General features: G+C 42.3%; 1 protein-coding gene across 8 annotated transcripts in view; it reads right to left on the bottom strand.

Moving 5' to 3' along the window:
- The window catches only part of FRYL (FRY like transcription coactivator), a 768252-nt gene that overhangs the window by 8503 nt on the left and 732374 nt on the right, over positions 1–27375 (bottom strand). For 6 of the 8 annotated variants that reach the window (XM_033945802.1, XM_033945793.1, XM_033945809.1 and 3 more), the window contains 4 exons: positions 26227–26295; positions 3961–3978; positions 2819–2929; positions 2130–2326 (listed from right to left, as the gene is read on the bottom strand). In XM_033945802.1, the coding sequence (XP_033801693.1) occupies positions 2130–2326; positions 2819–2929; positions 3961–3978; positions 26227–26295 (395 nt within the window). The remainder of the gene's footprint in view (positions 1–2129; positions 2327–2818; positions 2930–3960; positions 3979–26226; positions 26296–27375) is intronic. The other 2 variants (XM_033945767.1, XM_033945819.1) reach the window with 1 other exon arrangement.

Below are 27375 nucleotides of genomic sequence, written 5' to 3'. Positions count from 1 at the left end.
AGGAGAGATGGAAGGGGGAGGCATACAGTTTCTGGAAGGGGCATAGAAGGAGAGAAGATGCCATATAGGGGAAGAGAGACGGCAGACAGTGGATGGAAGGAAGAGAGTTACAAGAAGATGAGGAAAGGAGAAACCACAGAAGACAAAGGTAGAAAAAAATTTCTATTTATTTATTGCTTTAGGAGACATGTGTCACTGTTTCTGTGAAGCATTGTATGCAGAGTCCAGCTTCTTGCTGGTTCAATTTAACCTTTGTCTATGTATTTTTATTTTATCCCCCCTTTTACAAAACTGTGAAGCGTTTTTAGCACCAGCCTTGGTGGTAGCAGCTCTGATGCTCAGAATTTTATGAGCATCAGAGCTGTTACCTCCGTAGCTAAAATCCACACTACAGTTTTGTAAAAGAGGGAGGGGTTAGTTTGTGATTACATATTCCTTACTAGGCGAAGGTGTTTTCTGTGTTCTGTGTGTTTTCTGTTAGGATTGACGGTGTAGGATTGATCTGTGCTGGTCTGGCTTGTTTAGTTTTACAATGGGTGTATTGATGTACTGCTCACTGCAATATGTAAGATGCTGCCTTTTCCTAGGTACTCATGTGTGACGTGTGGTTTGTTACTAAAAATCATGTTTTTCTTACAGATGGGGGGGGGTGCCAAAAAATGATGGGCCCCGGATGTTACATATGCTAGGTACGCCACTGTATGTAAAGATACCAGAAAGCTGGCGTAGCAAAAACTTCTAAGTTTTGAGTATTTAACCCTCCCACAATCTCACGGGCACTCGTTTCAAGTTTATTGAGATTTTGATTTAAACGCAATATCAAATATTTTCAATGCGTATAACAAAAATAAATTTGGGGAAATAAATAAAACCATTTGAACCAGTGTTCCCGCTAAGCTGCGCTGGCGCACAAAATATTACATCGCAGCGCACACGTTTCTCGTCACAGCGCACAATCGGAAGAGGCGTACGGCAGATGGCAGGGCGGCGAGAGGAGAATCGGGCGAGTTGGCTCATAACTTGCTGGCGCCCAATATTTTTGGCTCACGGTGAAAAAAGTTTGCTCACAACACCCGCCCGCTTAGAGGGAACACTGCTAGTGACCTGGATTGGCCACCGTGAGAACGGGCTACTGGGCTTGATGGTTCATTGGTCTGACCCAGTGAGGCTATTTTTATGTTCTTAGCTTTTTATTTTTTTTTTTTAAATTCAATTTCATTTTTTATATTTACTATTTGTTCTCTTTCCTCTCATATTACTGTCATCACCAGATTCTTGCCAAATAAATCAGCCACATACATTAGGTTTCATTTTTGCAGGTACACTATTGTCCACCAGCAGCAGAACCCTCAACAACACTGTAACCGATGCTAATTTTTCCCATTAAGGGAATGACTGATTATAGTTAAATTTGACAGTGAGAACCTGCCAAATGCTTATTTTTAAGATTTGATATACCTCTCCTGCATTTTACTGACCTAAGCGGTTTACAATGTATCACACTAAAATGAAATTAGGTACTTGAGAAAAACCACCCTATCTGTCCTGAAGGCTCATAATCTAGCTAAATCTGCAGATAAAATAGCTCTGAATTATCTTCTCTTTATTATTGTCCTGAAATTGCATACTAATTCTCTCATGCATTTTTTTGTCTATCAATAATTCAGAGACCTAACTGTTCTCTGTTAGAGAATAGAGGAGCAAAGAGTTATCTACAAGCAAAATAGCTACATGAACCCAGGGTGAGAAAAATCTTGCTGCTGGATTTAGAATCAGCTTAGGCCTCTGCTCCACAACAGCTACCACACTCCTCCTCTCTCCTAACCCTCTACTCAGTAACCTGGGTGACTAGTGATAAATCAAGCATTTTGGGTTCAAGTGTCTCACAGATAAGCCTTCCCTACTCATGTAAGAATTGGATAGCTGCAATTTTATTTTACTGAAATATAAAAACTTAATATAACATGTATTTTTTCAAACAATGTGCAACATTGGCCTTTTTGTTGACGAGGACATCTGGTGAAAAAAAGCAAAAGAAATTGGAATAAAGCCCACACTTAAATTAAAAGAAGCCATGAACTGATCCTCTAAGTACATCTTTAAAAGCCTGATCATTTAAATCATTGTACCTGAAAGCCTTGACCTGTGCTATTGCAGACAGAAACTCTTTGCTTCTCAGGGTTTCAATGAGGCAATGAATGGCAGTCTCTGTATTAGCTTGACAGGCCTCTGGAATTTCTATTTCTTCAATGTATTTGTCTGAAGTCAGTATTGCTTCTTTTAGGCAAGCCTCTAGATGGGCAAGTTCTTCTGACATGTTTATAACCTATTGTGAGATAATTACATATTTTGATGCTCAATTTTACCAAATACATTACCTGCACAAAAATTCAACAGGTAAGAAAAATACTGTTAGCAGAAATATAAATATATTGCAAATATCTGAGTATCTGAGCATATAAAACATACAGAGAGCATTTGCTGTGGAATTACTGCTATTATAGATAGGTTCTTACATAACACTATTTCTCATCTTTGCAGACTTCTTTTATAAGAAAGCACCTATTGTACAGTCATACAGTTTGAAGATTTCTACCTGGTTTATATTCATTTTTGCAATAAAACAATTAACATTTTCTATACTTTCTCTTCCTGTGCATGATATTCATGCCTCCTCCCCTTCTGTATTCTTAGTGACATCAATGGAAGCATATCATAATTTACTACACTGAAATTATTTTTGTCAAATAAATTATAAAGAAACTTATTGGAAATCAAAGCTTTGGTACTCCAAGTAAGAATAGCTAGTTTGGTTTACCTCGGCTTCTTTTTTAATTGTGTCTACTTGACTGATAAGTTTGCAGTAGGCCTGGAACAGAAGTAACAACTGGAAATGCAGCTTGTACAGCCTTCGGCACAACTCCAGCTCCTAGAAAGAAAAACAATAAATTGAAAATTTAGGGCAAGTAATCCAGGGCACATGAAACAATTAAATAGCAAATCATAGCCAGTTTCTCCAGGATGGAATTTGCAATATTAGAAATGGTTACTCATTAACTGCAGAGAAAGAAATATGATTTTAAAAATCTATTATGGTGAGAAGCTGATGAGAGGCAAATGAAAGCAACATTCTAGGATGATTTTGTAACAATAATTAAAGTAGCATAGACCTGGAAGACAAAAGACTTAAATTTTAAGAGAGGCAATAAAACTTCCAGGAGTAAAGTATAAGCGTTATACATTAAACAAGAAGCAGACATGTTGTTTTTCTTGGTTTTGATGTTTTCTACCAATATCAACAACAGATGACAGGGTAGAAAAAGAAAATGTAGTTCATAAAATCTGTAAGTTTCTTGTTGGTGTTATAAAAAAATCTCTTGTTCTTTAGCTTAATAATTGTGCAATGCAGAATGTGCAAATTTATTAATATCTGACCTAGAGGGAAGAACTGTGTTCTCCGATAAAGCCATATACAAATGTATCATATGTAAATTATATAACAATCTTATTTAATGAAGCTGCAATATTTATATGCATAACTGCATCTCTCTTTAATCCTCTTTTATTTATGCCACTGATATCAGTTGCCAGTGTACCATATCTGTGTTTCACATAAACCACTATCATATGGAAGAACCACATTCTGAAATTTTGAGAATGGTCTGTAAGGTCTTAATGTATCATATGGCAACTATCAAATAGGATGCAAAGCTTATATTGCCTTTGATCCAGATATAGTATAATGAATTTAATCATTTCTGAATTATATATGAACTACAAGACCCTGTTATCTAAAAAGGACCAAGAGTTTATGGATTAGAAATAGAGAAAACTAAAGCAACAACATCTTTATGCCAGTCTATTATCAAACATTGCTAAATCACAGTGGACAAGACAGATGGATGTCAGTTTTTAGCCTGACATTGTTAAGCATTCTATAGATCAAGAACCGTCACTTACTGCTAGAACTTCCATTTGCTAAGCAAGAAGATGAGCAGGTCACAAAAATACAAAGGAAGAAAAAGATCAAGGATTAGTGTAGATAATCATTTTAACCAAAGTCACAGATGCCCTGGTAGATGGCAGAAAATGTATTTTATATTTCATCAAAGTGAATAACTTCAGCATCGTAACATAAATATCCTGCTTATAAAAATGACATAATTTTTGTTTACAGCATCACCACAAGATAAATACACATAACTGACATCAAATGCCATTTACAAGTTTGTAAAGGGTACATAGTTTAATGCTGCAAGAGAAAACGTGCACCAGGTAAGCTTTCAATCTTGCACACCATGCCCCATGAAGATTTTGGTAATTAAATTCAAGAATCCCTAACACCAACCCTCCACAATCCTTAAAAAATATATAAACTGGATATCATACTTTTAAACAATAGAGGGCAATTGCCAAATGCCCAGGCTATTTGCATCTTTCCTGCAGTAAAATTATAGACAAATAGGTCTTAGTTTGTGTGGCTGTCTGTACCTATTGTTTTGTTTGCAGTGGCTCTTTGCTATTCTAGGCAACTGTCTAGTCTAGAACGGGTACAAGTGGATTGATTTTTCACTCTGTCAAAAATTGCAAAGAATAGGGGAAATTCGATGAAGTTACAGGGAAATACTTTTAAAACCAATAGGAGGAAATTTTTTCACTCAGAGAATAGTTAAGCTCTTAAGCTCCGGAATGCATTGCCAGAGGTTGTGGTAAGAGCGGATAGCATAGCAGGTTTTAAGAAAGGTTTGGACAAGTCCATAGTCTGTTATTGAGAAAGACATGGGGGAAGCCACTGCTTGCCTTGGATCGGTAGCATGGAATATTGCTGCTCCTTGGGTTTTGGCCAGGTACTAGTGTCCTGGATTGGCCACCATGAGAACAGGATACTGGGCTTGATGGACTATTGGTCTGACCCAGTAAGGCTATTCTTATGTTCTTAGAATAGTGCTATCCATCTCTGAAGTAATGATGCCCAAGAAGGATGACACTTATTGCTACTTACTGCCTTTGTTGGAAGAGCTGTACACTTTTAACCACAAAATATTTTCTAGAACTGTCAAACTGAACATTCTATTGACTTATGAAATTGAAATCAGTGAGATCACGGTACGCTGAAATAACCCCTATTAGTTGTCAGCTAATCAGAATACAAGTTTCTTAGCTCATTCTTCTAGTCTATGTCCATTATGTCACGTCAGGGCAGAAGATGCCTTCTGAAGAATGTCTTTCAAGCAAAAGTCTTTGCACAATTCAGATCTAATTTCAATGTACTATTATTTCCTTATCTATCTAATAATTATAACAAGTGTCAGTTATAAGTACCATAGTTCCACCAAAAGAACTTTTACTAGCCATCATGAAGAGCCAAATTCTCTAAGAAAAAATAAACACAACTCTTATGTCTTCCATATTTTCATTTCTTTACAAACTAGTTGAATGCTGTAAAGAAATTATACACTGGAAATATAGAATTCAAAAATCTGTTTGACCATCTGTCTTGGCTATCTGAAAGCAAATTCATTCTCCCAAGTCTTAATGGAACAGGCCTGAGTTTTACATGGAGAAAAGTAACATTACATTTGAAAACTGACTTGGGAGTTATGGAGAAAATATCCCCAAAAATGTCCAGTGCATTTCAATGGAAGATACAATTGCAACAGCTAAAGAATTTGTTGATAGTGATATTTAATACCATAAAGTACTTGATTTACTTAGTTTTTTCAAACCAACAAAATACAGTAAAAAAATTATACAAAGGGACTCAAAGTTGTTTCTCAGATACGCATACATCTACCCACCCACATAAGCAACATAGAAGTCACCTACCCATCCAATACCCCCCACCTCACACACACCCCATATACAAAGAACAGGGATTGGAAAGAATTCTGTATTCCATTCTATGTGTGCTTTCTCTAGTACATTGGCAAACCAGAAAGCTTAAAGGGATATTTCCAAGTGCTCTTTCTTCATTCAAGTAACAATGTACTGCACAACATGACGACAATGGACAACATTGTTCCCTAAAAGCTGAGCAGGAGTCCTCCAACAACCTGTGGGGTTGGTGCTTCAATACTGTATTTCAATTGCTAGGGACAGGCATGTTTCCTGGAATCCTGCAAAGCTTGCTTGTCCCTCACTATTGAAAATGTGACTATGACATAGCATCCTCCAATGGCAGGACTGTAGGTAGAGGACTCTCATTCAGCTTAGAGGGAACAGTGATGAACAAAATGCTGTTAATAGGCTCTCTGGGACAAAAACAGGTATTTCTAATAAATATGGGAACCCTATATTCAAACACTCTCACTTAGGCTTTGATGTAATGTGCGGAACATCCCACATGTTAAATGGAAGGAGTTTGGGGGGGGGGGAGGAGGAAGTACAGTGGAAGATGAGGGGTTAGACAGCTGACTAGGGCAGAATAAGGGAAGCTTGTTACCATGGGTTGGGGGCTAGGACATGGAAGGGAACATTGTACACTCGCCTGATGTTGCTAAATAAGTAGGAGGAACGATGTGCTGGTAACATAAGTAGGATGATTGATTATGCCGGTCTTAATAACTCTGTATTGTAACACTGCTACAGAAGCCTCTGTAACTCTGTATAGAGCCCATTTATTGTAACACCTTGCAGAAGCTCTTTGCAACTCTGTATTGTAACACCGCTACAGAAGCTCATGTATTGTACACCTTTTACAAAAGCTCATGCAAACTGCTCTGAATTGACTTCCCAGTCATTAGTAGCGGTATAGAAGCTCACAATAAACAATAAGACTGGGGGTAGGGGAAGAAATGAAGCAGCATATTTGTAATACAAAAAACTGTGTTACTGTCAAAAATAACTACTAAATGTAAAAAATTTTTTTACTTGACAGAATGTTTAGCCAAGATTATAAATGGGAGCAAGAACCATTTAACTTACTAAACAAGCCTCAGAACCATCTAGCCAAGGCAACAAGCCACAAAGGACTCCAAAAGTTAAATCATAGGCAAGCAAAAAACTCAAGGGCTCAAAGGCCCACTGAGAAAAACCTGGGTTAACCCCCATTGGTCGAAACAGCATATTTGTAACCATTTCTGGGATAGGGAACTAAAGTAGCAGATCCAAAATGTTGAGAATGGCTGATTCTTGATGTCATGGAACCATAAGCAGTCAGCAAAAGTTATAAGTCCAAATTTCTGTAACTTTTTATTCTTTCACATAAAAGGATGGGGGTTTGGACTGTTGTATTACAGAATTGTTTGCTCTAACAGAATTCATTAAAATCGCATTTTCCCTCCTAAAGATGGTGACATTTCTGTATCACATAGGCTAGGTTCTTGCAATATAAAGCTTGCCAAAGGGTGGATTTCAAAGGGAAGAGGGGAGAAAGAAGTAGTGGGAGGAAAAAAAAAAATCCAAAATGAAGGTTTGGGTTTGACCTGTACTGTGCTAAGGAAATGATGCTGACAGTGTACAGTGTGTTAACTTGTAATGCTTATAAAATTAAAAAAGGCTATAAATAAACTGGCTTTTTGGAGTAAATCTGTGTTTTATCAAGTTTTCCAAAATATAGGACCCCTTTAATAAAGCCATGGTAAATGCAGCAAAGCTCATTCAATTTGTAGAGGTATCCCTGCATCATCCTTTGGAGGCATGAGGCCTTGCTAGGCCATGAACCATCTTTTCTGAACAAAGACATCATGAATCCTGCCTGCAACTTGTAAACAAGCTGTTTGCTCACAGCTAAGGTCAGCCACTTGTTGTGGGTCACAGACTAGCTCCTGAGAAACTGTGTAAAAGTGAGCTTCACAAGCATATTGCAATGAAGTCTGTCTTGCTTTGTTATCTTGGCGAGACATTCTGTACCAGCCCTGATAAAGAGGGTCCATCTAGAAGCCCATGTGGAGCACAAAAGGACCTACTACTGTTTCTAATAAAGACATATTTTGGTTGTTAATACATCCCCCTTACCTTTTTAGTTGTTGTTTCTGCTTGTATCCCTAAGCGAGAGATTCTTCTGTTTGCTTGTTCCTTCATATTCAACACACAGTTCCAATTTTAATAAAAGGAGCCCTTAATTGTGTATATGTCCTCATATTTACTATACAAACAAACCATATTCCACCATCTAATATAATAAAATGGTAGGACGCGCATGCGCACTAAAAAAAAACGTGTTCCCTGATCCGTCGCGTTTTTTTTAGTGCGCATGCGCGGGTTTACGTCACCAAACTCGGCAACTTGGACAACAATCGCGCTTATGCTCAAGCCGCCGCCACGAATCCTCTCTCGAACCGCACCAGGATCGAGAGAGGAGCTGCGGCGGGGGCTTGAGCATAAGCGCCATTGTTGTCCCCCTACCTAGCTGCGAGGCTGCGGCGGCCTTCCTCACGGTTTCACGGTGCTTGGTCCGCCAAACAATTCCTGCCGTTGACCAAATTTGCACCACCGTTCCTTCCCTTCCTCCATCAGATACAGTTCAGCTCCGCCTATGTTAAAAGCAGCTGCTTTGAAATTGGAGCCCTGCCGCCACCGTAACACGTTCCCTCTGCCGCAGTCCCATATGTCAGAGAAGGGGCGGGACCAAGGCAGAGGGGAAAGTGCTACGGCAGTGGCAGGGCTCCGATTTCGACGCGGCTGCTTTTAACATTGGTGGAGCTGCACTGCACCTGATGGAGGGAGGGAAGGAAAGGTGGTTGTGCGCTGTTGAGCCCCTCTGCACGGGCCCAAACCAAAAAAGGAGCCAGGACTCTTCCCCACCCGGCGCCGCCAGACCTGACAAAACGGCCCTACACTCACAGACCCGCGAGCAGGGTTGCCATGGAAACCTAACCGGAATTACATGCAGTCGCGCAAGGGTCAGTGAGAGGGGATCAGGAGCTAAAGAGAGATTGAAAAAAACAAACAAACAACAGTGCACAAGTAGAGAGAGACACACAGACAGTCACAGAAGGACAGGGGGCTAAAGACACAGATTGAAAAAATAACAAAACACAGAGGACAAGGAGAGAGAGACACAGGAAAAAAAATGACAAACAGACATACAGCAGCCAAGGAGACAGACATACTTACATACAGCGTCCAAGTAGACAGACAGAGAGACAGCAAAAAAATACAAACAGCCAAGGAGACAAACAGAAAAAAATACAAAATAGAATGCCCAAGGATAAATTCAGGAAAAAAAACCTTCCAGACATACAGTGGCCAAGGAGTTAGACTGAAAAAAAGGCATACAGACATACAGCAGCCAATGAGACAAACAGACTGACAGCGACCAAGTAGACAATCAGCAAAAAAACACAAACAAACACACAAAGCAAAAAAATAGAAACATACAGCGGCCAAGGAGACAGGCATGCAACAAATAGGAAAAATAAAATAACTTTTAATAAATCAACCATACATGAAGAAGGAATAAAAAAAAAAAAAAAAAGGGAAAAGACACCTACAGGGAAACACAGGATCAAGAGCATACAGAGAAAACAGAAGTTTGCAGGAATCAGGAACATATAGAGAAAGGAGAGCAGAGACCCCTGCAAGAAGAGAAAAATAGCAAAGAGACTGGGGATGACAAAGAGAGCAGAGATGCTTGCAAGGAGAAAAAGCTAAGCAGTAATGTTACAGCTTGAGAGTGCAGACTGAGGAAGAAAGCAGAGACAGCGCTACACAGGGAAATGGAGGGAGGAAAGAGACAGAAAGAAAAATACAAACAGACATAAATTCTAGCACCCGTTAATGTAACGGGCTTAACGACTAGTATGTTATATTCTAATTTATAGAAATCCTTCCAGTTGGATAAAATTGTTTTGATATCTATTACTAATAAATTCTTAAGTAATAGTTTTTTTTTATAGGTGTTTAAAGTAGATTTAAGCCCAAATTCTCCCAGAATAATTATTTCATTATCCTTCTCTTTTATTTTTTTAATTCAGTATTCTGCCTTTATATTTGTAATAAACTGATCATACTGATAAACTTGGACATCAAAAAAACTTGAGCTGCATCTCGTCATATTGTATCTCAACATGAATTGTTATACAGCACTGATTAAGTTTAACAAATAGTAATAAAGTGTGAACTGTATCTGTCCATAGAAGAAACACATCATCCAGCACTTCACATACTGGAAATATTGCAAATATACCGTATTTTCACGCATATAACGCGCGCGCTATACACAATTTTACAAACCGAGCATAACCATGCGCGTTATATGCGTGAGCGCGTTTTACAATTTGTTTTTTACATTGCTGGTTCCCCCCCCCGACGTCCGATTCATCCCCTAGCCCCCCCGCACCGTTTGCGGTGGAGAAGCAGCCTACCGTGGGTTCGCGATGCCAGTGAGCCCTGCGCTGCTTCCTCTGCTGCGGGACCGCAACAGAGGAAGCAGTGCAGAGAAGGGGCGGGACCGCGGCAGAGGAAGCAGCGCAGGGCTCACTGGCATCGCGAACCCACGGTAGGCTGCTTCTCCACCGCAAATGGTGCGGGGGGGCTGGGGGATGAATTGGACGTCGGGGGGAGGTGCGAGCAGTCCTTCAGGGTGGGGCATCAGGCTTTCAGGGTGGGGCGGGCCTTCAAGGGGGGAACAGGACTTCAAGGGCAGGGCGGCGAGAGGAGAGTCGGGGCGGCAAGCAGCATGCGCGGTATACGCGTGTGCGCGCTATATGTAAATTTATTTCCATAAATGTTGTTTTCCCACGCGCTATACCCGTGTGCGCGTTTTACACGGATGCACGTTATATGCGTGAAAATACGGTACCCATCGAAACTCAAATTCTGCCATAAACAAGTTGTCAATCGATGCCTCCACAGCAACCCCTTTTTTTGAAAATAGAATCGTCCATCAAATAAAAAATAATTATATGACACAGCTAGAGTAGCCAATGCTACTAGAAATTCTGAAGGCACCATTTGAGGGTGCAGGGTTGCTGATAATACTTTTTCAGTGCTTCGTCTTGTGGAATGTTAGTATATAAAGAAGCCGCCATCTAGAGAAGCCAGAATGATCGGTCGAAATACATTCATTTCCAATCCCTCCCATAGTTGAAAAAATTAGTACTATCTTTTACATGAGAAGGGATCATACCTACATGTTCCGGAAGAAATTGATCTACATACTTGCACACTCTTTTTAATAAGGAATCCCTTGCTGAGACAATTGGGCGCCCGGGAAGACATCTGATATCCTTATGAATTTTAGGTAATGCATACATAACCAGAATCTTAAACTTAGGGGTCCTTTTACTAAGGTGCGCTAGCCGATTTAGTGTGTGCTAAACGCTGACGTGTCCATAGACTATAATGGACGCATTAGCATGTGCTAAATCAGCTAGCGCTCCTTAGTAAAAGAGGGGGTTAGTATAGTACAAGATTTTGCCTCCTGCACTATCCGAGGGATTTTCTTCCAACTCACTGTAAGTTGACTGATCTGCAAGCTGTCTATACATTTCTTTCTTATAATCATCAATATTCTGAAGGACTACTGCACCGCTCTTGTCAGCCCTTCGGATAACCAGAGAGACGACTTTCTTAAGCTCTCTCAGTGCCTGTACTTCCTCTTGTGTTAAATTATATGGCACCCAAGGGAGAGAATTTTCTTTTTCTTCCACCTCTTGCAGCATTAAAGTCTTAAATGCCAAAAAGCACAGTTACTTACCGTAACAGGTGTTATCCAGGGACAGCAGGCAGATATTCTTGACTGATGGGTGACGGCACCGACGGAGCCCCGGTACGGACAATTTTAGAGTGATTGCACTCTAAGAACTTGGAAAGTTCTGGCATGCCGCACTGCGCACGCGCGAGTGCCTTCCCGCCCGACAGAGGCGCGCGGTCCCCAGTTATGATAAGCCAGCTAAGAAGCCAACCCGGGGAGGTGGGAGGGACGCAAGAATATCTGCCTGCTGTCCCTGGATAACACCTGTTACGGTAAGTAACTGTGCTTTATCCCAGGACAAGCAGGCAGCTATTCTTGACTGATGGGTGACCTCCAAGCTAACAAAAAGAGGGATGGAGGGAAGGTTGGCCATTATGAAAACAAATTTTGCAAAACAGATTGGCCGAAGAGTCCATCCTGTCTGGAGAAAGCATCCAGACAATAATGAGATGTAAAAGTATGAACTGAGGACCAAGTAGCAGCCTTGCAGATTTCCTCAATAGGAGTGGAACGGAGGAAAGCTACAGATGCTGCCATAGCTCGGACTTTATGGGCCGTGACAGAACCTTCCAGTGTCAGTCCGGTCTGAGCGTAACAAAAAGAAATGCACGCTGCCAGCCAATTAGACAATGTACGTTTAGAAACAGGACGTCCCAATTTATTTGGATCAAAGGACAGAAAGAGTTGGGGAACTGATCTGTGGGGTTTCGTACGCTCTAGATAGTAAGCTAGAGCCCTCTTACAATCCAAAGTATGCAGCGCTTGTTCCCCAGAATGAGAATGAGGTTTTGGAAAGAAAACAGGCAGAACAATGGATTGGTTGAGATGGAATTCAGAGACAACCTTAGGAAGAAACTTTGGATGCGTACGCAGAACCACCTTGTCATGGTGAAAGACCGTAAAAGGTGGATCTGCAACCAGTGCATGAAGCTCACTGACCCTCCTGGCAGAGGTAAGAGCAATAAGGAAAAGTACCTTCCAAGTGAGAAACTTGAAAGAAGCGGTAGCCAAAGGTTCAAATGGAGGCTTCATCAAGGCGGAAAGAACCACATTGAGATCCCAGATAACAGGAGGGGCTTTAAGAGGTGGTTTCACATTGAAAAGACCCCGCATGAACCTGGACACCAGGGGATGAGCTGATAGAAGTTTTCCATGGATCGGCTCATGAAAAGCAGCAATGGCACTGAGGTGGACTCTGATGGAAGAAGACTTAAGGCCAGAGTCAGACAAAGAAAGCAAATAATCCAACAATGACTCCACTGCCAGGGAAGTTGGATCAAGATGATGAAGAAGACACCAGGAAGAAAATCTCGTCCACTTTTGATGGTAACATTGCAGAGTGGCTGGCTTCCTGGAGGCATCTAGAATGGAACGAACAGGCTGAGACAAAAGTGTATCATGAGAAGTCAGCCCGAGAGATACCAAGCCGTCAGGTGCAGAGACTGGAGGTTGGGATGTAGAAGGGTCTCCTGATGCTGTGTAAGCAGAGAAGGATACAGTGGAAGAAGAAAAGGTTCCCTGGAACTGAGTTGAAGTAGAAGGGAGAACCAATGTTGCCTGGGCCACCTCGGAGCAATCAGAATCATGGTGGCTCGTTCCCTCTTGAGCTTGAATAAGGTTCTCAACATAAGAGGCAGAGGAGGGAAAGCGTACAGGAACAAATTCGACCAATCGAGGAGAAATGCATCTGCTGCCAGACGGTGAGGGGAGTAGAGTCTGGAGCAGAATAGGGGCAGCTGGTGATTGTGAGGAGCTGCAAAGAGGTCTATCTGAGGAGTGCCCCATTGAGCGAAGATAGACTGTAGAGTTACAGGATCGAGTGTCCACTCGTGAGGCTGGAGAATTCTGCTGAGCTTGTCCGCTAAGGAATTCTGTTCTCCCTGAATGTAGATAGCTTTCAGGAAGAGATGGTGATCTATGGCCCAAGTCCAGATTTTCTGTGCTTCCTGGCACAAGAGGCGAGAGCCTGTCCCCCCTTGCTTGTTGATGTAGTACATGGCCACTTGATTGTCCGTGCACAGCAGAAGGACCTGAGGAAAGAGAAGATGTTGGAAGGCCTTGAGGGCATAAAACATCGCTCTGAGTTCCAGGAAATTGATGTGATGCTTCTTTTCCTGGGCTGTCCAAAGACCTTGAGTCTGGAACTCGTTCAGATGAGCTCCCCATGCATAAGGGGAGGCGTCGGTGGTGATGACTAGTTGATGAGGAGGCTGATGGAACAGAAGACCTCTGGATAGATTTGAGGATACCAACCACCATTGTAGAGATTGACGAAGAGATGATGTCACAGAGATGTGTCGTGAGCAAGGATCCGTCGCTTGGGACCACTGAGTAGCAAGGGTCCATTGAGGAGTTCGCAGGTGAAGACGTATGAGGGGTGCGACGTGAACTGTGGATGCCATGTGACCCAAGAGTATCATCATTTGTTTGGCAGAGATGGAATGTTGTGGAAGTACCTGCTGACATAGAGACTGAAGAGTCTGAAGACGGTTGGATGGAAGAAATGCTCTCATGAGGAGTGTGTCCAATATCGCTCCAATGAATTGGAGTCTTTGAGTGGGAATGAGATGAGACTTGGGTAGATTGATCTCGAATCCCAATATTTGTAGAAACTGGATGGTTTGGTTGGTGGCCAGGAGAACTGCTGGAGCGGATGTGGCCTTGATTAACCAGTCGTCCAGGTAAGGAAATACCTGAAGGTGGTGAGAGCGCAGAAAAGCAGCTACCACGATGAGACATTTGGTGAACACCCTTGGAGAGGAAGCAAGACCGAAGGGCAGCACCTTGTACTGGTAATGACACTGATTGATCATGAAACGGAGATACTGTCTTGAGGTTACATTGATTGGTATGTGAGTGTATGCTTCTTTGAGATCGAGGGAGCATAGCCAGTCGTCTTGGTTGAGAAGAGGATAAAGAATGGCTAAGGAAAGCATCTTGAATTTTTCCTTTACCAGATGTTTGTTGAGATCGCGAAGATCTAGAATTGGTCTGAGATCTCCTGTTTTTTTGGGGACTAGAAAATAACGGGAGTAAAATCCCTGCCCCTTTTGATCTAGAGGAACTTCTTCTATAGCGTTTAGAAGAAGGAGGGATTGAACTTCCTGAATAAGGAGGGCAGATTGAGGACTGTTCAAAGCAGACTCTTTTGGCAGGTTTTGGGATGGAAGAGTCTGAAAATTGAGAGAGTAGCCGTGGCGGATGATGTTGAGGACCCATTGGTCCGAAGTGATAACTTCCCACCGGCTGAGGAATAGAGAGAGACGACCTCCTATAGGTTGAGGCAGGAGAGCAGATATAGGAGTACTGGCTATACTTTGGAGAAGTAAGTCAAAAGGGCTGTGTCTTCTGCTGTGGAGTTGGCTTTACAGGCTGCTGTTGCTGTTGTTGCCTGGGAGGCTGACGCTGTTGCTGCCGTTGACGCCTGGGTTGCTGAGCAGTTGTTGGCAATGGTCGAGCTGTGAAACGGCGTTGATAGGCTGACTGTTGTCTAAAAGGCCTTGTTGGGGGAGGCTTTTTCTTATTTTTAAGAAGGGTATCCCAACGTGTTTCATGAGCCGACAGCTTTTGAGTAGTCGAATCCATGGATTCCCCAAAAAGCTCATCCCCTAGGCATGGGGTGTTGGCTAACCGATCTTGATGATTAACATCAAGTTCAGATACCCGAAGCCAGGCCAGGCGACGCATTGCCACAGACATTGCTGTCGCTCTGGATGTAAGTTCGAAGGTGTCATAAATGGATCTAACCATGAACTTACGCAACTGAAACAGAGAAGACAAGCAATGGTGGAAAGATTGTTGTTTCCGTTGAGGAAGGTATTTCTCAAAGGAAGCCATGGTGGTAAGGAGATGTTTCAGATAGAAAGAAAAATGAAAGCCATAATTTCCAGCTCTATTTGCCAACATTGCATTTTGGTAGAGCCTCTTACCAAATTTGTCCATGGCTTTACCCTCTCTGCCAGGAGGAACAGAAGCATATACACTGGCTCCTGCAGATTTCTTAAGGGTGGATTCGACAAGTAAAGATTCATGAGGAAGTTGTGGTTTGTCGAACCCAGGAATGGGAATTACTTTGTACAGAGAGTCTAACTTACGTGGGGCCCCTGGAACCGTTAAGGGAGTCTCTAAATTCTTGTAAAAAGTCTCCCTCAAGATGTCGTGAAGAGGGAGCTTCAAATATTCCTTTGGAGGTTGGTCAAAGTCCAGGGCGTCCAAAAAAGCTTTAGACTTTTTGGACTCAGCCTCCAAAGGAATAGACAGAGAATCACACATATCTTTCAGGAAACTGGAGAAAGATGAAGTGTCATGCTTAGAGGACGGGTCATGTACAGCAGACTCCTCCTCATCTGAGGAACATTCTCCTTCAGAGAGAAAAGGCTCTTCTGAATCTCCCCACAGATCAGGATCCCTGACATGGGGAGAACGATCCCGAGACTCAGGGGTAGCTGAGTCTACATGCCGGGTCTTGCGCACCGACTTACCCGATCTCATCGACATCGATCCCGGCGATGTAATCGGTTGTACCGGAGCCGAAGTCTGTACCGATTGATGCTGAGCTCTCGGCTCCGGCGCAAGAACTGGTATCGATGCCGATGAGGTGGAGTGAATCGGTACCGAGGGAGTGGATACCGACAACACAGGTTGCTCCACTATCGGTACCGGCTCAGTGCGGACCGGCACCGGAAGGTTCGGTGCCAGGATAGTTGGAAGGAGCTGTTGCAATTGCTGCTTGAGCTGTGCCTGGAGAATGGCCGTAATACGGTCATCAAGGGATGGCACCGGTACTGCTTTTTTCTTCTGCGGTACCTGCGGTGCCGCTCGACGCCCCGGAGATGAGGAGCCCGATGTAGAGGGACTCACCTCAATAGGGGCGGAGCGCTTCCGCTGGCGCCTCACAGTCGGCAGGATTGGACTCACTGCACTCGAGACCGGAGGACGTTCCAGCGGGGAAGGCTTCTTAGCCGGCTTACCTGCATGTTGGGACGCCGGCGCGGAATCTCGCGGCGTCGAAGAAGAGGGTGCCGACTGAACCGGTGCCGAAGTCGGAGTCGATGGAACGGGATCGGACATCTCGGCACCGAACAGTAATCGCTGTTGTATTTGGCGATTTTTCAATGTTCTTTTTTTCAGTGTGGCACAGCGGGTGCAGGTGGAGGCCTGATGCTCAGGACCCAAACACTGTAAGCACCAGTTGTGTGGGTCCGTGAGAGATATGGGCCGAGCACACCGCTGGCACTTTTTAAAACCTGGCTGAGGGGGCATGAACGTAAACACCGCTTCAGCCAAATCGAAGGCCGAGGCTTCGATGGTGGCAGAAGGCCCCGCAGGGGAAAAGCCAAATTGAATGAAAAACAAAAAGTTTTTTTGTTTTTTTTTAAATGAAAGAAAAAGAAAGAGGCAAAAGCCAAAAAGGTTTACGCGAGCGGGAAGGCAAGTTCAAAAAATTTTCAACAGCCGTTGAAAAAACGCGTCTTCTTAGCTCCGCGGAAACTAAGAAACTGGGGACCGCGCGCCTCTGTCGGGCGGGAAGGCACTCGCGCGTGCGCGGTGCGGCATGCCAGAACTTTCCAAGTTCTTAGAGTGCAATCACTCTAAAATTGTCCGTACCGGGGCTCCGTCGGTGCCGTCACCCATCAGTCAAGAATAGCTGCCTGCTTGTCCTGGGATAAGAATAGAATCAAGTGCTCCAGGTGGGGACCAACTGGATGGTTTTCTCACAACTGATTAATCCAATTTATCATATGGATTCCCATCTAAAAATAATCTTAGTTGAAGTTTCTGCAAAAATCTCAAAATCAACCCGAAATTGATATGCATCATGAGGACAAGAGGAGATAAGCAATAAACCCTTGTGTAAAAAACATTCGTCTACATCAGTCAAAGCATCTGAGGATAAATTCACCACTGCTGATTCCACCTTTGCTATGATTGAGTACTGGCTCTCTGAGCTGACCTCCTGGAACCTCTGTTCTGAACTCTCCAGCTTCCTCTTCTTCCCCATCCGTTGGATCTTCCGAGTCACTCATTCTGCTATCATAACTACTACCAGATCTAGCTGATGAATATGGGAACTTCACCATTTTGTATCTTATTGATCTTCCAGTTCTTTCTTCATCCATGGGTAAACATATCCAACTTTATAATCATGTTCATCCCTATGGAATGTTTAAAAAATTTTTGTAATTTTAACTCATATTGAAATTTCTCCATTCTCCTATTAAGATCTTGCAGTTGTGCTTCGAAATCCATTTCTACTTTTTGTTCATTCAGTAACTTCTCACATTTTTTCTTTTCTTCTACTACATTTTTTTGTAGCCTTTTAATATGCAGTAACAATAAATCTAGAGAACATCGATTTAATATTATATTCCTTTGTATAATAAATTCCACGTTATCTTTAAACATAGTTGATCCCCAGTATATTTGTAACCCCTGGTGGATGCAGCACTATGTAGCTCTAATCTAATTAGGGCCTGATGGTTTATCACAGTTTTAGTCTATTTATCCATAGTAATGTCAAGACCTCCTGTGGTGGTTAATAACGCCAGAGCTTGCAAAATTGTCTCTCATTGGCTATCAGTAAGTCCTAAGCCGCTTCTCCAATTCTGAGCCACTATACCCCAACGTTTGTCTTAGAACACAGAAATATCTATTTGGGTCAGAGTATGCAAAATATAATATAAACCAAGAGCAGAGTAGGCAAAATATAATATAAACCAATAGCAATACTCTAGTCTCCTCCAGCACGATAAAGAGAACTGCTGCAGCAAATCAACTAAAAATAAGTGGAGAAAAAGACCTCAGTACTTCCTGCACTCTGCTAATAACAGCATATGCTACAAAATAGCAGGTGCAGCTTAATCACCAGTCATAACTCCACATCATCATTTATAATATCAATATATTGCTGCAAACTGTGTCTTGTCACCTCTGTGCAAATCAAGTGTCTCCTATTTCAAAACTATGCAGGAACAAAATGAAAACTTACCCCTTCTACGAAACAGCGCTAGCAGTTTCTAGTGCGAGGAGCCACGGTGAATGGTCTGTGCTGCTCCCGACGCTCATAGGAATTGAATGAGCATCAGGAGCAGCGCAAGCCATTCAGCGTGGCTCTCTGCGCTAAAAACTGCTAACGCAGTTTCGTAGAAGAGAGGGTTAGCTTCCAGAGAGCCATTCAGCTATCTTCTTCTTCTCATACTTTAATATCCCGCATCAAATATCCCGACAGGAGTACCCTGTTTTACGGATGGCATCCTCAAGGGAAATCCAAAAGAGAGAAAAACTGTTGCTGCCCAACTTTTCAAGATTTATTCTCCAAATTGTACCTGCCGAGATGACCATTTCTTCAGCTATTTGGGAAACCTTAACATTTATCTGTCTGACAAAACTAAATCTTCGACTTTCTTGCACATTTCTGTGAAAGTTACTTCAATGGACCCTCTACCCCACTTAAACTGCTTGCTCCAAAATTTTACTTTGTAGGATGATGGGGCAGACTCATCATAAACTGCAGTCATGCATTCACAGATCTCCTTAGCTTTTTCTCTTTTTTGTGTGAGAAATTTTATCACTGAAAGGTGCTCCAAATCTATCAGTTTCTTGCTTGATTTGTATGAGGACTCTCCTGACATCCTGTCTCTTGGAATGTTAGACTCACACTGAGCTGCAACTGTATATGAGAAACCTTGAGACATGTCAAAACATGCACAGACTTGTTTCAACATGCTTGCTACTTTCTTTCATACTCAGGTAGATACATTATTGAACACCCCTCATACTTTCTGGTCACTAACAACTTTTTAACAAGATGGTGAAATGACTTGTGCTGGTCTGAGGGAAGGTGGTGTTTAAAGTTTGACAATTGTTTTACTAAAGATTTAAAATAAAAGGTCATATAGAAATTGTAGTCCAGTATTCTGTTAGCAAGCAGAGATACCTAGAATATTCGTTTGCCAAATCTGTTCAGGATTCTGGGTTCTCTGCCCAGTAGAATGTTAGCATATGAGTGAGAGCTATTAGTACGCTTTAAGGAAGACACCAGCCCAGCCAGATTAATTCAGTCATGATCAGAGCACAGATTGTAGAAGTTTGCCCAGTACTTGTTTGTTTCTTAATTTTTGGAATTGCTATCTAAGCACCACTAAGTTTGTTTGGTTACATTCTTTTCTATATAGGATTACTTTTTTGAATTTTATTACTGTTTTCATTTCCACCACATCCTGTGGGAGGGCATTCCAGGTTAGAAAATGACACGGGGAAAAAATTTGTCCCCATCACTGCCCTGTCCCCATCACCACTGTCCCCGCCCCGTCCCCATCCCTGCAGCATCCATACAAGCCTCAGTACTGCAATATTTAGCTTATTCATTCCTTATAAATCAAAGTTCTGGCTGCTGAACCAGAGAAAGATGCTCAGCTGGCAGGGCTTTGTTTATAAATTTTTATCAACACAACTAATATACTACTTTATCCTAAAGCAGCAACAAAAAATAAATAAATACATTTTTTTCTACCTTTGTTGCCTGGTTTCTGCTTTCCTCATCTTCTCCTCAGTCATTTCCTTCCATCCACTATCTGCCTTCTCTGTCTCTTCCATATGCTCTGTTACTGTGCCTCTCCCTTCCATCTTTCCCTCCACCCCAATTAGTCTGGCACCCATCTACTTCCCTCCGCTCTCCCTATAGTCTGGAATCTCTCTCTTCCCCATTTCCCTTCAGTGTCTGTTCCTCTCCACCCCACCTTTCCCAGTTCCCTTCAGCCTCTGTTCCTCTGCACCCCACTTTCCCCAGTTCCCTTCAGCGTCTGTTCCTCTCCACCTCACCTTCCCCAGTTCCCTTCAGCGTCTGTTCCTCTCCACCCCACCTTCCCCAGTTCCCTTCAACATCTGTTCCTCCCTACCCCACCTTTTCCCCCTTTCTCCCTCCCTGCCCCTTACCTTCATGGCAGGCAATTTCTAAATGTGCTTCCTACCAGCAGCCGGAGTGTTGAAATCGCGTGTGGCTGCAGGAAAGGTTGTCTCTGATGCAACTTCTGGTTGCGTCAGAGATGACCTTTACGGCAACCACAGGCAATTTCAACGCTCCGGCTGCTCGTAGGAAGCACATTTAGAGAAATTGCCTGCCTGTGAAGGCAAGGGGCAGGGAGGGAGATGCCCAGGTGGCGATCGGGCGGCAGCGATCCGTAAGGAGGGAGGGAGATGCTTGGGCGGTGGCTATCAGTGACCACTCGTGTTCCCTCCCTTAACTCGGAAACAAGGCCTTTCACCGTTCCACGGAGCGGTGAATGACATTGTTCCCGTAGCCGCAGTGAACACTGTTCCCCCCCCCCCCACCCGTTTTGGCGGCTTACCGCAGGTAACAGCCACCATGTCATTCTCTATTCCAGGTATTTACTACCCTCTTTGTGAAATGTATTTTCTGATGTTATTCCTGAGTTGGCCCTCCTGCATCCTCAATTCATGTCCTCTAGTTGTACCATCTTCCTGTCTATGGAAAATGTTTGTTTATATATTAATACCATTTGAATGTCTGAATCATATCATCCCTAGTATCTCTCTTTTCCTCTAGGACAGGGGTGTCAAACTCAATCACATAAGGGGATGAAATCTAAAACATAGGCTAAGTCATAGGCCAAATTTTTTATTAAGATATATAAGGGTCCTTTTATTAAGGTATGCTAACCGATTTAAAGTGCGCTAAATGCACACCTTAATAAAAGGACCCCTTAGTCTTAGTAGACATATAGGATTACAACCTCTCCAACCCCATGCTGGCTCTGCAATGTAAACAAAATAAATAAAAAAGACTTTTCCTCTCTCTTTTAGGTCCTAGTTCACGCTTGCTGTCTAACACCAGCTCTGGCAGGATACACATTTCAAATCTGACATATTGTAATGACAAAACAGCAAATAAAATTATTTTTTCTACCGTTTGTTGGCTGGTCATTTTATTATTCAAATCATGTTGGTCCCAAGGTCTGGTTTCAGTCTTCTGTTAACTTGCTCACCAGGGTCTCCTGCCCAATTGATATTTTCTTCTTTCTCCATGCTCACCATCTATCTTCCATCTCTGTACCTTCCCTTCTACTGCCATATCGAACATTTCTTTCCCATTGTCTCTTTTTCTCTCCCTATCTTGTGCCCTGGGCCAAACCTCTCTATTCTCCTCCATGCAGCATCTCTTCCTTCCTCCCCTCCATTATCATATGCAGCATTTCTTTCTCCCCATACATCTTTCCCTGCCTTCCACCCTATGTCCAACATTTCTCTCTCTTCTCCATGCATGTCTCCCTCTCCTCCACAAAATGCAAGATTTCTCCCTCACCCCTTTCTACCTCTTTGTTGCATCTCTCCCTTCATCGCCTCCACCCCATGTTCAACAATTCTTCCTTTCTCCTCTCTCCCTGAATGCACAGCAGCTTTCCATCCCTCCTATCCCCCTGTGCAGCACTTCCTGATTGACCCCACCCCCCCAATGAGACATCAACTTTCTGGCCTCCTAAAGAAGCAGCAGCAGCATGAACAGCCTGACCACCAGTGCTTCCCTCTCCCCACATCATTAGTAACGCAGCAGAGGAAAGGCTCCAGCGGGGCAGGCCAGGAGAAGCCTGTTCAGAGTGCTGCCTCTGTCTGCCAGACACCGCCGTTGCTGCTGCCACTTTAGAAGGCCCGGAGGTATTGACGAACATCCCCTGCCGGTATTGGAACTTGAGGACGCAGTGAGAGGCAAATTAGCTTCTTAGATGTCAGAGCGATTCACACGCTAACTGCGTCTTCAGAGGTACAGCTGCAGGGGGTGCTCTTCCTGAGCTCGGAGCCTCCATTTCTCCATCCCCTTCCCTCTTGCATTCTTCTCCTTGCTGTCTCGTGGCCGGTCCTTTCCTGTTTCTTACCCGGTAGCTGGTGGTTACTTCCCTCTGTCACTGCAATGAGCAAGCTGAGCAAAGAGAGCAAGTAGCAGGGTATTCTCTCGCGGGCCAAATTATGTTATTCTCTCACAGGCCAAATTTAATTACCTTGCGGGCCAAATTTGGCCCGTGGGCCAGAGTTTAACACTCCTGCTCTAGGACAATGGTTTTCAACCTTTCTTCTGTTGTGATAGACCTGACAGATAATGTTCAAGTATGTGACATTCAGAACACAGATGAACAGAGCATGCCCAAATATTTAGAACATAAATGTTGCCATACTTGGACAAACTGAAGGTCGATCAAGCCCAGTATTCTGTTTCCAACAGTGGCCAACCAAGGCCACAAGTACCTGGCAAGATTTCAAAGAGTAAACAGATTTTATGCTACTTACTCTAGGAATAAGTGGATTTCCCAAGTCTCTCTTAATAATGGCTTATGGACTTTTCTTTTGGGAAGATATCCAAACCATTTTAAACCCTGCTTATATCACATTCTTTGGCAATGAATTCTAGTTTAATTACACGTTGAGTGAAGAAATATTTTCTCTGGTTTGTTTTAAATCTAGTAGCAAAAATATGAGGAGAGGAGGACATCTCTACTCATATAATGAAGAAAGAGGGGAAAAAACCAGAGTGACAAACAACGTAACAAACAAAAAATATAATTAGAGGCTGAAAAAATGAAGCTTATATGAGAAACTTTAGGGGCTTCAGTATCGGGGAACTGCAAAGAAATGAAACACTCTATAGCAGTAACCCCCGGGCTAACAAATATGTGAAGGCTATTAAAGCCCAAGTGAAATTGCCTGATACATCATCTTGCCTCCTAAGTGCTCAAGCGTGTTAAAAAAAACTAAATCAACATGTGCAGGCTATGGAGACAACATAAATTTGATTGAGCACTTCTTTATGCTTGTTTTGAAATAGATCCTTTGTGGGGTATAATACGTTTCTTGAAAGTCCAGCTCCTGAAGAAGACAGCGAAACAGAGCTCTGTCGGGTAACATACGGACTTATTTCAGTCAATGATGGGTACACCACGGACTTATTTCAGCTAGTAATGGATAGTTCCAGCTTTCGGAATTCAGATAAGTTGGTTCTCTCCATTGAACTTTTATCACAATATCGATATACATTGTGGACATTTGACTCACATATTTGAACTTGGAGGAGAATGGGGAAAGAGGGAATAAACAGATCATCAACTGTTAATTTTCACATGTTGATTTAGGTTTTTTTAACACGCTTGAGCACTTAGGAGGCAAGTTGATGTATCGGGCAATTTCACTTGGACTTTAATAGCCTTCACATATTGGTTAGCCCCGGGGGTTACCGCTATAGAGTGTTTCATTTCTTTGCAGTTCCCCGATTCAGAAGCCCCTAAAGTTTCTCATATAGGCTTCATTTTTTCAGCCTCTAATTATATTTTTTGTTTGTTACGTTGTTTGTCGCTCTGGTTTTTTTCCCTCTTTCTTCATTATATGAGTAGAGATGTCCTCCTCTCCTCATATTTTTGCCGATTTTTTTGCTAGTTCATTTATATGCGGCAATTAGTGTGGTTCTTTTCTACACCTTGTTTTAAATCTACCACTTAGTAGCCTCATTAGAAGCCTCCTAGTCCTAATATTTTTGGAAAGTATAAACAAGTGATTCATATCTACCCGGTTTCACTCCACTCAGTATTTTATAAATTCCTCTATCACATCTCCCCTGAGCCATCTCTTCTCCAGGCTGAAGAATCCTAGCTACTTTAGCCTTTCACTGTTTAATTGTAAGTTTAGTATGAACTTGCTTATCCCATATCAAAATGCTGTATGCAGCATAGTTGTTCCAGATTTCTCACTTATTATATAATAAAACAAATATATATATTCAAATTCTGTTGTCACCTCGGTAACAGTAACACAAAATCCCTCCACTGCCAGATACTGTGAAGCAACACAAAAACCTGTAAATATGCTACACAGAAACTACAGTGTATAGCAAACAGAAACTATGGACAGCAGACCCACACCATATTCAGTTGGAGATGGAAGCAGCTGTTATTAGTGGGGATAGTGTAGAAGCAGAAATAGGGACCCGTTAGGGGGATTGCAAGAAACTGACTCAAGACTGCTAGTCTTCTCAGCTTGCAGGCACTGATGGTTGTAAAGGAAAGTACAGGTTTGCTGACTATAACACATTTTTTGTGACACATCAGTATGTCTTGACACACTGGTTGAGAACCACTGCTCCAGGGTAGGCGTCTTCAGGTCATCAAGTCTCTTCTCATATGTTTAGTTGTACAAACTGTATAAAGTTTTTATCACTTTTCTCTGAACTGCTTCAAGTCTATGTCCTTAGTGAGATATAGCCTCCAAAACAGAACACAATACTCTAAGTGAGGCCTCATGAATGATTTGTACAGGGGCATAACCACCTCCTTTCTTCTGCAACCTAGCAACCTCTGGCCATGGCCACCACCTTGTCACTTTGTTTTGCCTGAAGATCCTTAGACACCATCATTATTTTACACACAAAGCCCTTTTATTCTAATACATACAATATCCTATAAAGCATTGCTTTCAGATTATTTGTACACTATATATTAGATGCTGTAATAGTCTCATAAAATTGTTCTAATTGTATGTTTTTGTTTTTTTATCCATTTAGCAATATACCTATATGTATATATACACACACATATGATGTATATCAGGGGTCTCAAAGTCCATTCCTTGAGGGCTGCAATTCAGTTGGGTTTTCAGGATTTCCCCAATGAATATTCATGAGATCTATGTGCATGCACTGTTTTCAATGCATATTCATTGGGGAAATCCGACTGGATTGCGGCCCTCAAGGAGAGACTTTGAGATCCCTGATGTATATAGTCCTAGCAACAGGGTAGACTGCTATTTTAGCAAAATGAAATTGAGAATTTCACTGCCCTTTTCCTATGATTATGAGTGCTAAAGTATCAATAGCTAGCATTCAAGTAGAGTCTATCCATCTCAAAATTTCAGGCTGAACAAAGCCTTCAAATGTTTGTTAAAACTTTCATTCATGTTGTTTGCTTTAAATTATTACTCGAAATACATCATATTGCTAATCTGTGTGAGTTCTTTGCCAGACAGAGCAAGCTTTATGGCCAGACACTATTGACAGCAAAGAGAGTGATTGCTCATATCTCTTCTCTTTCAGAAATATTCATATTATAGGCAGACTGCATGGGTATCCAGATAATATCTTTCCTGCTTATCTACTGATTATTATTAAACTCTGTAACAGACACAGGGAGAGGAATGTAATAAAACCGATTCTTTTCTTATAGCCTGGCAGTTCATAAAAAAAAGTTTGAAAGAGATGTTCTGATAACTAAAATGAAAACCTGAACTTAAATGTTTGGGTACTGTATGGAGTTTTTGAAACATACTATTAAAAAATGACCTTTGTAAAACTTAGATGGATATGGAATCCTGCTTTTTTCTGAGTAGATTGGGCTGTAAAATACTGAAATTTTAACTTAGTGTGACATACTTGATGGGAAAAGCCTACGACTGAAGTAGCAGTGGTGGCAGAACTTTTTGAGGATAATTGCAGAGAATGCATGGTATACAGTATGCTTAATAGCAAACTTTCACTTGTATAAGAAAAATGGACCATTGATTAGTAGAAAAAATATCCAATTCAGAAAGACACCTACCTGTGCATCTGTGTTGGGTTTTTGAATACCATCACCAGCCCCAAATGTTCTTTTGCAGTTGTCCAACCACTAGAAAAGGAAATATTGACAAGAGAACAGAACTGATCATTAAAGCTTTCTCATATAAAATAGTGTGACAGATGTGTTAGTTTACTTAGTAATGATATACTGCCTTTCTGTGGTATAACTAAAATGGTTTACATATTATTTACAGGTACTTTCTCTTTCCTTGCTGGGCTCACAATCTAAGTTTTTGCATTTGGGGTAATAGAAGGTTAAGTGACTTGACAAGGATCACAAAGAGCTGAAGTGAGAATCAAACCCAGTTCCCCATGTTCTCAGCACCATGTTCTAACCATTAGGCTACTCCTCTATTCTAATGCAGAAATAAGGGCAAAAAACAAGCTGCACTTGGTAGCTTTTTACTCAATTAACTTACCCCCTCCCCCCAAATTCTTTTTACACAGCTATGGTAGGGGCTGCCGCATGGTAAAAGACCCAAGGTCCTTTAAATCCCTATGGGTTTGGGGGCAGTTACTGCAGTGGGCCGTGCTATTGGGCTTTGTAAAAGAGAGCGTTAATGAGAGTAATTTTATAACAGGGTACCTAGGTTAGTTGGCTAGGAAGATACCTATTTTAACGGTATTTATAAAGACATGTAGGTGAAGAAGTGTGAATTTTAGTGCATACAGTATGCATGATCACACGTAATTTATATGCATGTAAACTGTGACTCCATCCTTGCTCCACCCAAGGTTTTCTGAGCAAGAGTGTAGCCCTGAATGATGACTCAAAGCTCCCACTGATTTTTTGTGATAAAGGCCAGGATTCACTAACCTGCTCCGACAAATTCAGCAAACTCCAACATGCAGATGAGGGTGATCGGAGGAACGCCTCCATCTGTAGGCACGGATCGCTCTATAGCGATCTTTGCGCATGCGCAGACCATCTGTAGATGGTATGAGCATGCGCTGGACCTCCGGGCAGTCGGAGTTGTTTGTTGTTTTTTTTTTCCTTCTATTTTTTTACACTGAGCGTAGCTAGAGAACCTGAAAAGTGCTGGACCTCAGGGCCGGCATAGATTTTTAAAAAATAGGCAATCAAGGAACTTTTGGGAGCCCGTGGTTTTAACCCGCTTAAGCCTGCGGT

This window comes from Geotrypetes seraphini, chromosome 1 (genome assembly GCF_902459505.1).
Source record: "Geotrypetes seraphini chromosome 1, aGeoSer1.1, whole genome shotgun sequence".
Lineage (NCBI taxonomy): Eukaryota > Metazoa > Chordata > Amphibia > Gymnophiona > Dermophiidae > Geotrypetes > Geotrypetes seraphini.
The sequence above is the reverse complement of the archived record's forward strand: the minus strand, read 5'-3'. Positions and strand labels throughout refer to the sequence as shown.